General features: G+C 41.9%; 1 protein-coding gene across 2 annotated transcripts in view; it reads right to left on the reverse strand.

Annotated features, from left to right (window-relative positions):
- The window catches only part of DNAH9 (dynein axonemal heavy chain 9), a gene marked incomplete at both ends in the record, with an annotated part of 315,299 nt that overhangs the window by 32,172 nt on the left and 266,449 nt on the right, over nt 1-16,678 (reverse strand). For both annotated transcript variants that reach the window (XM_080922531.1, XM_080922532.1), the window contains 4 exons: nt 3,859-4,007; nt 5,497-5,690; nt 11,679-11,801; nt 13,087-13,257. In XM_080922531.1, coding sequence (XP_080778657.1) covers nt 3,859-4,007; nt 5,497-5,690; nt 11,679-11,801; nt 13,087-13,257 — 637 coding nt within the window. The remainder of the gene's footprint in view (nt 1-3,858; nt 4,008-5,496; nt 5,691-11,678; nt 11,802-13,086; nt 13,258-16,678) is intronic.

Below are 16,678 nucleotides of genomic sequence, written 5' to 3' on the forward strand. Positions count from 1 at the left end.
CAGGTGACATTACAGGATCTGAGATTTAGCAAGGGAACTCTGGTCACAGAGTAGCAAAGGATTTCAGGGGGAGGAGGGCAGATAGGAGTCAGGAGGTGATCTTGATAATCCAGGTGAGAGACTGTTGCTATTCAGCACAATCCAAACAAAAATCGAAACAATTTGATAGGCAATTTGATAGGGCAGGGGAAAGGCTATTTTAAAATGACTCCTTTTTGGTAACTAATGGCATTTAGCAACAGCAAAAGAGTAAAGCTAAAGGAAGGTGTGACCCTTTCTTGAACAGTCTGAGCAGCTAAATGGAAAGGATTTGCAGGGAAACAAAGCTCATAAAATAGCAGAACACAAAGCAGGCGATCTCAGTGTACCTGGGACATAGAAATGGGTCACCAACAAAGAAACGTGACATATGCTCACTCACAAGCAAAACTGGCTTCTAGAGCACAACAGAGCCGTGTAGCCAAAGGTCTAAGTAGAGATCATTTTGTACCCAGAAAAACTATTCAACTAATTTGGAGTCAAACAAGGGTCTAGAAATCTTCCTTCTTAGGATTCATTTCTGAATTTGTGTACTACCAAAATGAAGATGGAAAAAAGGAAATAAATGGTATCTCTATCTCTCGGTATCTATCTATATATATGTATATAGATATATACATATATCCATATTTACCTATCCATATCTATAATTATCTATATTCATCTAGCTTCTTACTTATTCTATGTTTGCAAAGGCATTCTCTTTCTTAATTCTAGAAGGCATTCTTACTAGAGTTATTGCCATCCTATTACAGTATAAATGAATTCTATACAATTTATATAAATAAATATATTTATATGATTAAATGAGAAGAAAATAAACCCAGGAATATCAGCTTTCTATAAAGCTAAAATAGAATTCATTCATATTGTAATGGGATGCTAATGCTTCTAATAAGAATGTCTTTCTAGAGTAAAATGAAAACACCTTTTAATACATAGAATGAGTAAGAAGCTAGTGATAATTATAAATAATATTTATTTATTTTCTCAAGGGAATTTGCAACTCTAAAAAAGAAAAACTGGACTATCTCCAAGAAAATCTTCATTTACATATGAAACAAAGTGGAACTTTACATGACTTGAACACTTTCTAAAAAAGTTCTTCTGAGGATAGCTAGATATGACATTGAACAAATAGAGAAAGTAGGTGTGCTGGCTAATTTTTAGGTTAACTGGATGCAAGCTAGAGTATTTTGGAAGGTGAAACTTTAATTGAGAAAAGAACAAGCCAGCAAACAGCATTCCTCCACAGCCTCTGCTTCAGCTCCTGCCTCCAGGATCCTGCTCTCACTGCCTTTGATGATTAACCATGGTATGGAAGAGCAAGCCAAACCAACCTTTTCCTCCCAAAGTTTCTTTTGGTCATGGTGTCCCAACATAGGAATAGGAACCCTTAAGGAGTAGATCAGTGAGGTGGCCAAGTGGGTTAAGACTCCACCCACTCCATGAGTTGTCCTCTGACTTCTACATACACCACTGGTCCATATGTCTACTCCCAACATCATACTCACATGCTTTTTCTAAGAGAGTCTTTATTTTTTATTTACTAGGATAGGGATATTTATTATTTTCCAGCTTAAATGTGAATTCATTAGATTAGGCATATATAGAATTAATGAATATTAACAGAGGAAAATGACCATATACTTGTCCTTGATTATGTAAAAGTAAAGTAACACCTTCATAGCTGAAATATGCCTTGGCTGAAACATGTATAGAGGGAAGTCAAGAAAAATGATCTAAAATGTGTAACGTATTGCTTTGGGGCTGGGGAGATGGCTTAGGTGATTAAGTGCTTGCCATGCAAGTGTGAGGATCCGAGTTCTATTCCTAGAACCCACATAAGAGAGACAGGTATGTTGGTATGTGCTTGTAATCCTACTGGTAGGAGGGCAGAGGATCCCTGCGACTCACTAGCCAGCCAGCCTAGTCTCTAGTCAGTGAGCTTCAGGCCAATGACAGGCTGTATTAGTTTCTTTTCTATTGTGTGATCAGACACCCTGACCAAAACAATCTATAAAAGAATGAGTTCAAATGAGTGACAGTTCTAGAGGCTCAGAGTCTATGGTAGTGGAGTAAGGCAGGACAGCAGCTGAGAGCTCACAGATAAATAGGTGGTAAAGGACACACTAGGAACAGCATAGAGCACACTAGGAATGGCACAAGTGTTTTGAAGCTTCAAAGCCCAACCCCAGTGACACACTTCCTCCAATTAGGCCACACCTCCTAATCCTTCTCAAATCATCCTACCAACTGCAGACCAAGTATTCAAGCACGTGAGCCTGTAAGGCTATTCTCATCTAACACAAAGACCTTGTCTTAAAAATCAAGATGGATGGCTTCTGAGAAATGACACCTGAGGTTGACCTCTGACCTGCACACACACATGCATTCACATGGGCACATACTTGAATGTACACACACACACACACACACACACACACACCTATGATATATAACATAGAAGAACTGAACATTTTAATACATATATCATATATATGGCTTTGATGAAGTGAACAAAGGCCTGGAAAGATACCAAGTATTGAAACATACTCAGAAAGAGAAATATGTAATAGGCATAAAATGGCAAGGAGATTCAACTTTTAATTTTAGACCTTCCTGTTCAGAAAAGCCCAAGCTTAATGGCTACCTTCTCCTAAGATTAGGAACAAGATAAAGATATCCAAATTAGCCACTTTTATTTAACATGACACTGAAAGTCTCATCAGAACAATTAGGAAAGAAAAAAAAGAAAGAAAAAAGAGCATTAAGATTATAAAAGATATTATCTCTACTAGTAGAGGACATAGTCTTATATCTAGAAAATTGTGTGTGTACATGCATATGTATGTATATGCACATGTGTATGTGTGTATGTATTTGTATATGTCTGTTTATATGTATACAGAACCCAATATCTAGAAAATCTTAGGCATCTCAGTCATAAGAACACTAGAACCAAGAAATAAGTTTAGCAGCTTTTCTAATAGAAGTTCACATATAAAATTTCACTACCAGTAAAACTAGAGTTAAGAAAATAAATTTTATATACAATGGAATCAAGACGAATGCAAGGTATGTGAACTACAAACTAAGCAACACTGTCAAAATAAACTACATTTTAAAAGTACACGGCACAATGACCCATGTTTATGTGTTAAAGCACTTCATATTGGTAAGGTGCAACATGTGACCTGGCTGCATGTCCTTGGTTGACCTACATGGGAACCACAGCCATTCCCACTGGAATCTGAATGCACTTTTCTTTAGTTTTTGCAGATCTTGACAGGCTAATTTTAATGGTTCTGTGGAAACATAAGAGATTCCAAGAAGCTGAAAGAGTCTTAAATTAAAAAAAAAAAATGTTGGAGGACTCACTTCCTGACTTAAAATTTTACCACAAGGCTCCTGAAGCTGGAATTCTAGGGAGCCATCTGATTTGGGTGCTGGTTTTTTCTTCCCTGGATGATCTTAACTTTGACAAGGGTTCCAAGATAATCCAATCTTTTTGACAGCTGGTCCTGAGACCAAATAGCTACTCATCCAAGGACAAAATTGGATGCCTTATTCACATTATATACAAATATCAATTTAACAAGAATCACAGGACTAAACAGAATGGCTAAAGAGAAATCCAATCTTCTCTCTAGTCCATGATTCCATAGCTTTTCTTTATCAGTTATCCTGGCTTCTGTCTGGCCTGCAAAGATAGTTTTGCACAGCGAACCTTGAATGTAGATAAGACAAAGCAATAGACCAAAGAATGAAAGCGCACAGGGCTACTGCAGCCTTGTCTTCAACCCAAGCTCTCCTCACCTTGATTTTCCACATCCTTCAGTGGGTCCACCCCTGGAGACAGGATGAAAAACATGGGAGTGGCTGGTCCTGACTCTTCCAATGAGCTTACAAAATCGAGTGCTCTTCCCATCACGTATTTGCTTCCTAACTTCTCCTCAACAAAGTCTCTGCAGGAGGAGAGAAGCATGTGTATCAGTTCCCCCCCCACCCCCAAAATTATAACATTTGCAAAATGGAAGCTTCTAGAAGTGAAAAGGCATGTTCAAGCTCATTGGGGTGGCAGTTAAAGAGTGAGGAGTGCTGCCAAGTTTGCACCTTACCACATTTAATATCTGTACTGCTAGTTCCAAGCCATGCATTTTAGATCCAGGCTCTTGACCACTCTCCACCCAGACCATTGCTATGTCCTTCTGTAGACCTGGTACCCTATCACCTCATACTTTTGAAGTATAAAGATCAACTTCTTTGAATGGTTACAGGCAGCCAAATATGACCTATGCCATGTCCCTGTGATGTGCCACCATGTTTATATAGTGCTGGGGATCTAACTGTGAGCCACACGCATGCTAAACGATTACTTTACCAACTGGGCTACATCTCTAGTCCCCCTTCTCTCTAATTTCCCCCCCAACAAATCTCAGCTCTTTCTTTTGTATATGTGTGCATGTATTCATGTGGACATAAATGTAGGCACACATACATGTGTAAGTATGAATGCATATTTGTTCATATGCTTCTGCAGGGCCAAAATTGATACTCAACATCTTTTTCAATTGCTTCCCACCTTAAATGCTGAGACAGGGCCTCTTACTGGTGTCCAGACCTTGCTGATTCTGACTAGTTGACTTTAGCTTGTCCTAGAGCAGAGTTCTCAACCTTCTCAATGCTGCTCTTTAATCCTTATATTGTATTGACTCCAACCAAAAAACCATTTTCACTGCTACTTTGTAACTGTTATTGATTATAATGTAAATATTTGATATGTGACCCCTGTTGAGAGGGTCACTTGACCCCCCTAAGGGGTCAGGGACTCACAGGCTGAGAACTGCTGCTGTAGGAATTCCTTGTCTCTGCCCATTCCCTGGGGTCACAGGAAGGCTGTCACACTTATTCAGCTTCAATGTGGGTTCTGAAGACCTCAGTCTTCTCTTCTCACGTGTGTGGCATGCTTTCCCAGCTTTCCAATCACAGGCCCCCTTTTAAGTCTTCTCCATTCTCTTTCAGAGATTCACACAGACTCAACTGATGATCATCCAACTTTGCAGAGAAGTTAGAAGTCAAAATAGAAGTCAAGTAGCTTTACTGATTATCTGTCATTCAGTTATCAGTCTAGAATTATAACCACCTCACTTCCTTTGTTTCTGTAATATATAGGACTTCCATATGCCTTCTTGATCCTTTCAACTTTCTTCCTATGATAGGTGACTGGCAATATTTTCAGTGTTGATATTGATGAGTATTTCCTTCCACACTTTATGCTAAGACATTAAGACAACAGATGGCATACCCAAGGTAACTGGTCTCATGGGTTTTAGTCTTAATACAAAGGTGCCCATTACTATATGAACATGGCCTTGAAGAACAGCTCTGCCAGACTGCTCTTCCTGAGATTGTCCTGTATACACACCTTCCCAGAGCCTGTGCCCTGATCCCTACCGCATGGCATAGGTCATCCGGTCCGGCCTCATGACTCTCATCATGCAGAGGCGCTGAAGGGTTGTCTTGTTCTTCCAATCCTGGGGAAACTTCTCCTTCTCGGGACACTCTGACTCCACAAACTTTTTCCAGCTCTTGGCAGAACCTTCAATGTCTCGATCCAGATTGCAGAATTCCTCCATTGACGAGAGCGCCTAGAGAATGCCAGAGAATATTGTTCTAAAATGCAGTTTCTCTAGAAAGTAGTGGCTTGCACTGCATTGGAGGTAGAGAGCCGACAGGCAAGTGGCATTCTATGCACAAAGCAGTCCCTTTTATAGTCTGGTCTAGAGGCTTGGATTTTTCTCTAGAAAGAGTCTAGATGGTGAAAAAATATACTCAAGCTCATCCCTAATATGCTGTTCACCAGTACCATATAGAAGTTATAATAAAATGCTTGTGATTGGGTCACAGTCAGCAGCACATTGCTACATATGAAAGGGAGTCAAAGTAGGTGCTGTAGTTTTCTGGTCGCAGAGCCCCAACACCCAAGTCAGAGGTACTTTTTTATGTTTCACATTCAGTGTACCACCACACTCTGCCTATCTCTCTTGGATGCCCTTGGGATGCATTTTCATGGACTGCCTAGACTGTAATACCAAATGTGGGACCCACACTTCTTCATTTAATGCCTCTCTCTGAGGTGTCTTGCTCCATCCCACCTCAGCTAAGCTTTCTTGCTTCAACCTTGGGTATGTGCCTGACTCTACCAATTCACCCAAAGTTCTCTTAGAACTAGCTTAGACTCCTATTCTTGTGCTGGTCATGCTTATTATTAAGGCTCTCTAAAGTCCAGTTTGAAGGAAGCAAACACAGCACGTCCTCTGTAATCTAGAGCATAATGTTCCTGCATCTTTCTGCAGAGCACTTACAGTTATTCGTAGAGCTTAAGTTTCCAACAAACGATCACCTAATTTCTAGATGTTTGGTTTCTGATAGCTGTATCTTATCCCTTCTTCCTTCTCCTATTTGGGAAGGATAGGAGGCAAGCCAGGGCACTCCTTTCTCTGAAGCTAGAGGAAACCCGTGCCATGCAACCTCTGCTTATGCACAGAAGCCCTTACCTTAGCCTAATCATAGCTCCTATGAATGGAACTCCCAGGGAAGTCTTCATTCCTGAACACTGAGCTATGTTTTCACTACTTGGAAGTTACCCTTTTCCTTCCTGAAAACCTCATTCTCAGAGTACTATAAATTACTTTGACCACATTTAACCCCTTTCCCCAACATCTCCCATCTTCCTACTTTTCTACCTTCCTACCCACTGAATTTTGTTTTAGCTCTTTCTCTTTCCCCTATCCCCAAATTGAGATAATATTTTACATACACTCTTGGGTATAATAACTATCCTGGAATGTGGGTTACATACCAGAAGTCACACCCATAAAGAAAATTGCATCTTTTACTCCTAGCATCTATGAAAAGCCAATAAATCCTTAGTTAGGGAACTAAGTCCCACCTCCTCCTGTCTGTGCTGGGTTTTGTCTGGCTGAGCTGACATAAGGTTTGCACATGCTGCCACGGTCACCATGAGTTCCAATGCTCAGCTGACACGCTGTGTTGAGAAAACACTATTTGCTACTATGCACCATCTCTCCTGGCCCTTAAGAGCTTTCCAACCCTGACTGCTGACCTAAGGGATGTGCTATAGACAATCCATTTCAGGGAGAGCAAAGAGTAGTAAATCATAATTTGTCTATGGTATTATCGGTCTTGATATTAAAGTAGTGGGTGGATGTTATGGTTTAAATATAGCTTTTGTTTTTAATATTTAATCTCCAGCTTATAGCATTATTTTGGAAACTTGAGGGAAGGGCGAGCTAGAGGAAGGTCACTGAGAGTGGATATTTGTGCTTATATTGTCCCTGGCTACCTTTTGTCTTGCTCTCTGCTTTCTGGTCTACCATGGAGTAAATTGAGCTGTCCCTCACACCTTCTCTGCCCTGACAAATTGAGTCTTCTACTTTTATGAACCAAAATTATTACTGACACCTTAAGTTGTGCTGTTAGGTTATTTCACTGTAGTGACAAAAAGCAAGTGAAGTCAGTGAGGATTTGACATCAGAAAATCTTGTGATATTTAGTGACTTTCACTGTTTCTATGCTGCCTTTATGCTTTATTTCTCCAACAATAGATGGAGGGTCTATAACACCCATAGAATGCAATGAATGTTAAAAAGTTTAAAAATTATTATTAGAATACATCCATTCATCAGTCAATAATTAATTATTAGTTTATGCATTCATTTATTCATTTATTATTTTTTCAACATGTAAGTTCCTACTATATTCCAAGTACATCAGAATACAAGTGAAAAAATAGGTATGTGCCTTCAAGTAGCTTAAAATTTTAAGGAAAAGGGAGATGAAGGAAGTCTTAGAAGGCATGAAGGGAGGCACAAAGGCAAAGGGAATGAGAAAGCATCTTATAGGAGGGATAAAAGTGGGCCCAAACTTTGAGGGTGAGATTGGACCATGAGAAGCACAAGGGTAGCTGTGATGGTTTGCATATGTTTGACCCAGAGAATGGCACTATTAAGAGGGATGACACTGTTGGAATAGGTGTGTCACTGTGGGTGTGAGCTTTAAGATCTTCATCCTAGCAGCCTGGAAGTCAGTATTCTGCTAGCAGCCTTCAGATGAAGATGCAGAACTCTCAGCTTCTCCTGCACCATACCTGCTTGGATGCTGCCATGTTCCTGCCTTGATGACAATGGACTGAACCTCTGAACCTGTAAGCCAGCCCCAATTAAATGTTGTCCTTATAAGAGTTGCCTTGGTCATGGTGTCTGTTCACAGCAGTAAAACCCTAACTAAGACAGAAGTGAGAGTCTTTACTGGAAATGAGCAGAAGGGCTGTGTCTGTGCTCTACTGTGGCGATGAGCACACTCCTCTCCCTTGTGCTCTGTGGATTACTAATTCTGCCCCAACCACATAGCATAAGAAACACCTTTTTCCGTACAATTGATGTAGGGGTGCTATGAGGAAAGGTGGATAAGGGCCAGGGAGACAGAGTTCAGTCCCAGTACCACCATTTTACAGCCCACTGAACTTGAAATTTACTTGGGCTTGGGTTTTTTCATGCAAAAACAATGAGTCTGAGTGATTGATCATGAACCATAGCTTATATTCTAGCAGAGAGACAAAGCTTTGAAGACTATAGAAGCTCCTTCTGTGAAGCCTTGAGAGCTATTGGATTTCAATTGCTATATTACTCATCTCTAATTCCCCATAAGGTTGTGAGCTCTCTGTGGGCAAAAACTTTCTTAGGCACAGGCAGCTTTGGGGAAGTGTTTAATTAAGGAAGTGGATGTCTATAGAACCAACACCAGGGCTGGGCTGGCTGGGATGGGCAAAGCTATGCCTGCTGTCATTACCTTTCTAGGTGTGGAGGTGTGCTGACTTTCATCTACTCCCAAGGCTCCCTGCATCTCCCCTAGTCCCCACTAGCTTGCAGCATCATTAACTCTTTGCTGCCCAAGTGCCCTTATCATATCCTGAATACAGAGCAATTTATACCATGACCAGAGCTCCCAGCTGCCAGGACTGGGTCTGAAACCACATCCTTGAAGCTCTTTGGTGAACACAATTGCAACATTTAATCTCCCAAATGAGGGAAAGGGATTTCTAGCCTTCTAATAAGCTAAATGGAAATGACTAATTAACCTAATTACTTTGGACTGTGCAGCAAAACACAACAGAGCTAAATTGGCAACCAGAGTGGCAGTGAGGGGCCTTTTCAAAGGCAAACAAAGAAGTTCAGCACAGATGAGATTTTCTAATGAAGAACAGAACATGCCCATTACCTGAAAGTTCAGCCTTTGAGGGGACTGGAAACATCCTTACAAAGGATAACAATAAAAGCCGGATTTTATCACAGAAATGTCATTCATTCCCAGCTTATTAGTTCTAGGGAAGGAAGCAAGGCAATCAACCTTTCTCATTAGATAGAATCCTTTAAAATGCCCCCACCCCTTTATCATCTCCTATTCAATTATACTCAATTTGTTTCTCCAGGCTACAATCCAAGCAAACACTTTAAATGCGTTCATCAAAGGCTTCCATGATGTGTAGCTCATATTGTTCTGTGCCTCACCTGTGCACATCCCAGGCTGTGCTCCAGTTTGATGGATATGGAGCTGCTTTTCCACACAACAAACCGAGAGAGAGAGAGAGAGAGAGAGAGAGAGAGAGAGAGAGAGAGAGAGAGAGAGAGAGAGAGAGAGAGATTCTTTTTGCTCATTTGCAAAAGACTTTAAGCAGCCAGATGAGCTCATCCCACAAAACAGAAAACCAGAGGGATGCCAAGTCATGCCAACAATGTACTCTGTGAACGAAGGGAAGAACCCGAATACCAGCTTGCATTGAGCTGTGTAAGATGGAAGCCTATAAATAGTTTCTTTTTCACTTATGTCATGGTGGGCAAAGTGGAGAAGAATCCAGGGAAAGCCACCTAGATCTGGTCCAGTCTGGTAGTTCAGTGCCTGAACGTTCCCCCCACCCCCATGGACAGATTCTGTGACTGGTACCTTTACCAGAATGAGAGAGACACACAGAGACACACAGAGGGAAGACAGCTTTGGGCAGACTGTGCAGCTGGAGCCTGAGCCTATAGGGCCCTAACTGAGGGAAGTCACAGGCTCCCAGAAACTGGAAGACGCAAACACAAGTCCCGCCGAGAGGATTTGGAGGCAGCCTGGTTCTGTTCTGCTTTTATCATCACGTCATATTTCCAGGCCCCACAACTGTACATTTCTGTCCTTTTAGGTAACATGGCTTATAATGCTTGACCACAGCAACCTGTAAAGCAAACACCATATCTCTCAGTCTATTCTAACTCCTGAACCTTTACTTTGTAGAAGATGTTATGATGCCCATTTTACATATAAGGAAACAAAGGATCCAAAGAGTTAGGAAACACGCTAGAGTGCTTCCCCTGCCCCCCACACATATATGTTCATACAAACTCACAACCATACACATATGTGCATTCACACACACACTCACACATACACATACACACACACACACACACACACACACACACACACACACACACACACACGAACCCAGGTATATCTGAATCCAAGGCCAATGTTAAACTAACTTATCTTCATTGTTGCTTTTGTTCGTCACATGGGTTCATTCAGAACTACTTTTAGACTTTTCATAAAGGCATCAGACACTTGCATCTGGATTTCTAAGTCTAGCAAGGTAGCCACTCTTGTTTGCTATTAAGCATTTGTACACTGTGAGAACAAACATGGAAGGCCACAAGCAGGATTCATTTTATACATGTGCTGTTTCATTGGGGATGCACTGGAGAGCAGTCTCTGTAGAGTGCAGGTGTGGACTCTGGATCTGGGAGTCAATCATTCCTCATTTGCTGGGAGATCTCAGGTCTGGCTCCAAATGTGGATTCAGTCCCTACTGAAAAAAACTTTCTAGCTTGTGATCCTTTCAACATTCATAAAATCTTAACTAGACTAATCTGCCTAACATGGACTTGTGTCCTGGGTTTGCTGTTTCTAAATGGTGGGCCCTGTGTTTCACATTCCCATGTTAACTGGGAACAAGCAAGACCCGTTTCCCAGATGGACAAGAGGCTGAGATAGTAGTATCCCAACAAACACAACCGACACTTGCTAAGTGACATGAGCTTAAGTGCTGAGAATCCCAGGTTGGGAGGGATCCTCCTGCTTGGTTTCAGTTCAGACGAATAGAGATGCCTTGCAGAGATCCATTACTAGCCTGCCTTCTGGAAGCGGTATAGACCACCTTCACAAAGTCGCTGAGCTCATCTGAGCCACCCAGATTCCAGTCCTAAGCCTCGGTAGAGGAAAGAAATCATAGCGGGCAAACAAAACAAAAACTAAACCAAACCAAACCAAAACCCACAAGACACCAGGAATTCTGATTCCCTCCCATTCTGAGCGGGGAGTGCCCACCCCAGCATTTACTGATGACTTCTTGGAAGGCTTGGAAAGAATGAGATTGTTGTAGTGGTGCAAAAAAGGGAGCACGCCTCTGTTCAAAATGACTCCATGTTTCAACTCTGAGAGAGACACACTGATGTCATGAGGGCATGTATTTAAGTCAAACCTTTGAGAGAGCATGACTTTCTCTGGGAATTGGTACTTACCTTGATACCTCCCCAGGCCTGTTGGGATAGGAAGTCCACTGGGCTGGGAGTTCCTGTTTGTACTGGAGCCCGAAGCAAGAAGTCCAACTCTGCTGCATTAACTTCCTGGTTCACAAGGAGAATCTGCAATGTAGAAAAATATCACCGAGATTCTTCAGCTGTGGTCACGGCCGGCTGGAGATCTTAGGGCTTGTCACTTAGTGTAATTACTGCTGCGCTTAGCTCTAGAGCTTGACTATCAATTTTGGCTATTTAAAGAGGGTGGATTACAAGTGTATATTCATGCAAATTTCTTCTATGTGCATCTGTTTTCAGCCAAAACACCAGAACAACTTAAATGCACACAGCGGATGACTATATATCTTGGTTAGCAAGCATTATATATCAATCATAAGTGTCATGGAGTATGTGCCTGCAATTTAATTGAGCAGATGACACATACAAACGGCATGATTTGAAGGAAGTGTCAAAGCAACGTATGAATATATGCAAAATAGAAGTGCATATATAAATCAATAAGGAGTTCTGAAGTAGAAAGTGACTAGCAGGCAGGAGAAGGAATGGATTAATCTAACTACAATTTCTGTCTTGGGGTCTTCGGGAAGATAAGAGGGATATTAAAACAGGAAGGGGGGACTTTGCAGGAAAAGGGAATTGAAGGTACAGGGGCTTGGAGAGGTGTGTAGAGAGATGTGTGCAAGGGATGTGTGCAAAGTTTGAGTCTCTGTCATCTGCGTCATACAGAGGGCGAGTGGCATAGCTGTGCTAACACGAATGCATGAACTCAGATACAGAGACATACAGACAGCACACATGTCTGGCAGGATGCTGGGCCTTTAGCATCGGAGAGGGTCTCTGGGCTCATACAGCCTGTGTTATGCATTTGTACATGGGGGAAAAAAAATCCCAATTTAGAGTGGTGAGGAAGGTACAAAGAAGTGGCGTTTTAAGGCTTTTTGATGTTGGGATGAAATGACTGATCAAGGTTTCTTCCTATGCTACAGTGGCATGGGAAGTCTTAGGTTCTCAAGTTCCCAAGAACCAAAGCTGTTGAAAATGCCCCTAGTGTGTGGTGACAGCAACAGAAAGCCTGAGCTACTGGTTGTGTGCCAATCTATTGGTTGTATGATCAGTACCAATTTGATCGGCTGGAAGTGGCTTCTGGAGGGACATTTTGAGGATCTCAGATTATCCAGTGTCAGCAGGAAGAAAGTCCAAGGACTGATAAAAGATGTCTGCTCCAAGTAGGACAATGGTCAGTTATGAGTGTGTGAGTTATGAGCTGGAAGATGGTGGGTCAGTGCATGTGATGACCAGGTTGAGCTCCTTTGAGAAATGTTATCATTTCCTAAGCAAGATGACTGCATGGTTAATGTTACCCATAGAAACATTTTTGATTTGCTTTTACCTGAAAGGTGAGCTGGGCTAGGTAGGTCAGCTTATCACACTCGAAGAGGCCACGCGTGGTATACTGGTACACTGAGAAAGTTATGCTGTCGATTAGGTTAGTCACTCGCTCTTTGACACTTTCACTCGGAGCTGCTTTCTCCACAGCTTTCTGGAAGACAATGCTGAAGGCCTGTGGAGAGATGAGACGCAGGCGATTTACAAAAGCCTCTTCCCTTTGAGGAATATTACGATTTTCTGGTTACCCATTGAAAGCTTTTCCCAGCACTTTCTGCTAAAAGGAGACACTAGTAAACAGCTGTGGTATCAGAGACTGGAGAGCTGGCTCAGAGGTTAAGAGCACTAGAACCTCTTCCCAGGGAACCCAGGTTTGATTCCCAGCACCCACACGGTTGGTAACAACTGTAACTCTAGTATCAGGAGATTTGACCCTTCTCTGAGGGCACTGGACATTTTATTGGCTCTTAGTTTGTCCTTACTAAAACTCATATTGGAATTTAATACTTACCCTGAGTATTTAAGAGGATGGAAACTTAGTTTGACTATGGTATTCAGAGGAGGGGGCCTTTCAGTGGTGAGGTCACCAGCAAGTAGGGCATAGACATATGATCCCTGACTCTTATCAAGTGATATCCTATGCAACTTCTGGACTCTGCCAATGAACAGATTATATTAGATTATAATAGAACAGAATATCTGTCACTATTCTAGCCTCTGGAACTTGGACCAAGAACTATGAGCCAAAATAAGCTCATCTTTATAGCTTACCCAGTGCTATTAGGGACTGGAGAGATGGCCAGGGGTTATTAGCAATGCAAAATGCTTTATTGTATATTGAGTGTTGATTAGTGAAATCAATGAAAAACAAATGTGCGGTGGCCCAAGGGCTTGATCTAGTAAGCTTTTATAGATGACCACCTAAACACAAAGATGATACAACCAAGAGTGACTATTTAAGTTAGTGATGCTATTTTATAGATGGCAAAATTCTTGTGTCATAGAGACTTCGTTCTGAAAAGTTTCCCTTTCTAAATCTGACCCTGGCACATAGTAGGTAGTGAGAACTATTTTAGATTATGTTTTTTTCCTCTCATCAGGACTCTCAGATGCCGTATGCTTGTTTCTATTAGCTCTGCATTCATTCTCCTAAGGCCTTGTAAGCATTTCTTAATCTCACTGCCTTTTCCTGCAGTGGAGGGAACACAGCCTTTTTTAAGTTCTGTCTCTGAAGTACAATTAGGACATAGTATGGAATAAAACTGATGTGACTGGGGTGGAAATTTCTGGTTGTGTCACGTGATGCAGACCCATGAGAAGTCACATGACGTTTGGAGAGAGTATAGCAGCACCCAGCAGACAGTGCTGGAGCGCTTACATAGCTAGCTTTGCAGTTCTTTACTGGTCTTCGCTGATCTTAACTTCATTGAGAGGGGTGTGACACAGAACTTCTCCTGGCATTCCAGCTGCTTCTGGTCACTCCTGATGACCACTGCTGCTGACTCAGGTTTGGTGACACTTTTGAACCGGTTTGTTAGTATCCTAATAGTACTGAACTGGACTGCCTATATCCCGACAACAGAGATTGGGATTTCCCCAAAGAACTACTTCAAAACAGGTCTACATCCCCTTGTCCTATTTACATTTTTTTCTCTCCTACCCTTGGATGGTAGGTGAGGCATGGTGGGGTTGAAACGTTTGGGAACCCTCATTAAAGATGGTTTTGAAAAATCTAAGCCTACATGTGACCAATAGTCTATCACTTGAAACTTAGTGATTTCTTATAAATACAAATATTTGAGATTCTACATTTTAAGTGTGAGAGGGATAGACCAAATAATGAAAGGAAATAAAAACGAATATAGAAATTGATTTAATCCTTAGAACTAAGGACGTCTATTCATTTTCCCACTTTCCTTTTGTGGTTTCAAGAAGCAAAACAAACACCTCCACACTGTCCAATTTAGTCTCCACACCATCGCATATTTGAACCTCAGTGGAAGCCATGCAAAGTTTGAGTCTCGGTATTCTTTATTTAAGAACGGTGAGGACGTACATGTCTCACTGTGCCAAGGTATTTCTTGTTAACAAAGTCCAAGGAGCTCCTTTTGGTTGCTGATGATCTCAGCAAATTTTCTGCCAGTGCTTAACCCAATCCGTTGTATTCACCTTCCCTTGATAGATTTTTAAATAAAATAACAGCTCATTAGAGGCTGATAATGTCCTCTAGGGCCACAGGGAGCAAGGTGGGAAGCTTCCACTGGCAGAGCAGGTGGGCAGAACGGATCAGGAGAGCTCGCCTTCTCCCTGCTATTACTGCTGTTTCCTCCGAAATTCCCCTCAAAGGCAGTGTCAATAAAGAACCTCAAGTTACTGAATCTGAGTAAGATGATTCATAAACCAGGAAAATACCCAGAGAAAATATAAACTCTGGCTATGTTTAGCATCTACTTTATACTGAATGTACTTTAGCTCCCAGAATAACCCCCTTTTTAGTGTGTGAATGCCTCTGGGCCTGGGCCTGACCCAGCTTCCCTAGAAGGTCTCTCCCACACAGAGGTTTGTTTTCATTGACTTTTAAACGACCCTTGAAGATCTTCAACAGGATCTGAAACTTGTTCTGAAACTTTTAGGAGCCAAATCAGTTTTCTAGTATATTAGTATTTTGAAAAATTCCTTCTACTTATGAGAAAATAATATGTGCATTCTGAAAGACAGGCTGGCTTTGGTGCTTATATTTCCCAGAATCCCATGTGTGTCTTACTGTAGGCATTGGAGAGCACAGAGCGTATGAATGTGTCCCACTAATGACTGAAAAATGTTAGAGAAAATTTAAAGGATGCTTAAGACCAGGGGCTAGAAGTCACCTACACTTTTTGACAAGTGCTTTTTGGAGCCTGGTACATATGTATCCTCAGCCCTATAGGTGATAGGACTAAGAGCTAGGTTCAAGTCTGCTTATTATAGTTGCAAATATTTTAACCACTACACAACTGCCACCAACCACTTTCCGTGGTTTCCCCTCTTGATCGATTTTACAGAGGCCGACCCATTCCCCGAGTTTCTTGTTGTCGTCAACCTTTGTCAGGTTGGTTTGGTGCTCAGCACACAGCGCCTCCACCAGCTTGACATACTGGGGCTCCTCACAGTTGGGAGCAAACACACAGAGATGGGCCTGGCGCTTGTCTGAGGCTTTGGCAGTTTCGCCATCGTGGATGATGGCGCTCTTCAGCATCTCTTGAAGAGCAGTGTTGACATCTGTTACACCTCCAGCAGCTATGCCTCCCTCGGCCATGGCGGTAGATCACGGGTGACACCGAATCTTGAACGCTCCCGAGCTTCTTCTGCCTCAGTGCAAGTTGGAGGCGGCAGTGGGAAAGCCTTCCCTTTTTTGGAAGTCATGCTTCAAAGCCTTCTGCATCAGAGTGCTTTCACTGTGAAACAACTTACAACAACCCTCTGAACAGATATTCACAAGTGTCACGTGATCTCTTGTTCTCAGAAAGCATCACTGTGGCACTGGTACTGATAGTGAATTCCAACTACTCTTGAATTAGAAACATCATCTTATAGTTCCAGCGAACTACTCACTTTTC

The sequence above is a fragment of the Micromys minutus genome (genome assembly GCF_963924665.1).
Source record: "Micromys minutus genome assembly, chromosome: 10".
NCBI classification, from domain to species: domain Eukaryota; kingdom Metazoa; phylum Chordata; class Mammalia; order Rodentia; family Muridae; genus Micromys; species Micromys minutus.